The 1,409-nt window shown below is 42.2% G+C and overlaps 1 protein-coding gene across 1 annotated transcript in view; it reads left to right on the top strand.

Annotated features, from left to right (window-relative positions):
* Positions 1-1,409, top strand: part of LOC106111447 (WD repeat domain phosphoinositide-interacting protein 4-like) — a 14,411-nt gene that overhangs the window by 9,682 nt on the left and 3,320 nt on the right. Inside the window, 2 exon segments of the mRNA XM_013293555.1 lie at positions 145-465; positions 1,089-1,246. Of these exon segments, the coding sequence (XP_013149009.1) occupies positions 145-465; positions 1,089-1,246 (479 nt within the window).

The following is a 1,409-nucleotide window of genomic DNA, read 5'->3' as shown; positions in this document are numbered from 1 at the left end:
AAAAAAAAACAAGCAACTGAAAGCAATAATAAATAAAATAAAAACGGCTTTATTGATTTCCCTTTTGGGAAGGGGACTGATGTCCAAACTACCCTGTGTGATGGATCACCATATAGAAAAAAAACGCGAACATGTTTTTGCAAGATTTTTATAACGAAAAACCACTTATTAAGATAGTTACCGGTCTACAAGTCCTTGTTTGTGCATACTCTGGGAATGTACCGGATATTTCAGCGCCCGCTTGTATTTATAGGACGTGTCAGTCGCGGTCCGGGGTTCACAATCGCGGTCACCTTCCGTGGTGAGTTGCCACCAGTCGGAGGTGGCATGTGTGAGTGTGGCGGCGAGCGGGGCGCGGCTTGCCACCGCCTCGCGGCGTGGCACCATCATCAGGCTTTGGGATACCACCACCAAATTGATGCTGCATGAACTACGGCGCGGCGCTGACTACGCTGATGTATACTGGTAAGATAACACGCTTATGTTAACTCTTAATCTATCTAGAATGTTGGTTTGTATGTAAGATTATGATTTACTAGCTTTCGCCCGCGGACCGTCCGCATGAATTTAAAAAATATAAGTAAATAGCCTATGTTCCTCCAGAATATTGTATTCATACTTCTAATACAATTATCGAGGTCCCTTCAGCAGTTTAGGCTACAAACATCCATTTAAACTATCGCATTTTAATATTAGTAAGATTAGATAGCAGTGTGAGATAATTCTATTATAGTAACTACTAAATATGAGCCCACAGATCATAGTGTACATAATAGTCAAAGGTTATAAAACTATTACACAGATCAGAACTAACCATAGAGTAAAAACACAGGCTACTTCCTTTTTTTTAATTCCACTAAGACGGAATCGCGGGCAACAGCAAGTACACAATAGAATATTAGAAAGAGAACAAGATTTGTATTTTTTATGTATTTAAATATTTCAAAAACTACTGGACCGATATCAATAATTATTTCACCATTTAAAAGCTACATTATCACTGAGTAACATAGGTTATATTTTAATTCCAATCAGACGGAGTCGCGGGCAACAGCTAGTAAACTATAAAAGTGTAATATATGTTACAGTATAAGTATGAACGGGGACGCGTCGCTAGTGTGCTGCGTGTCGGACAAGGGCACGCTGCACGTGTGGGCGACGCGCGGCCCCGCGCGCCATCTCTGCTGCGCCGCCGCGCCCGCGCGCGCCGCGCTCTGCGCACTCTGCGACGACCGCACCGCCGTCGGTACGTGCGGCACGTGACATGTGCACATTCAATAATATGTGCACATAGAATAATATGTGCACATAAAATAATATGTGCACATAGAATAATATATATGCACATAAACTAACATGTGCTCATAAATTTAACAGTGGTAGAGCCCCCTTTAACATCTTAGCACGAA

The sequence above is a fragment of the Papilio polytes genome, unplaced genomic scaffold, assembly GCF_000836215.1.
Source record: "Papilio polytes unplaced genomic scaffold, Ppol_1.0 DF824382.1, whole genome shotgun sequence".
Lineage (NCBI taxonomy): Eukaryota > Metazoa > Arthropoda > Insecta > Lepidoptera > Papilionidae > Papilio > Papilio polytes.
This window is presented reverse-complemented; position numbering and strand designations above follow the sequence as displayed.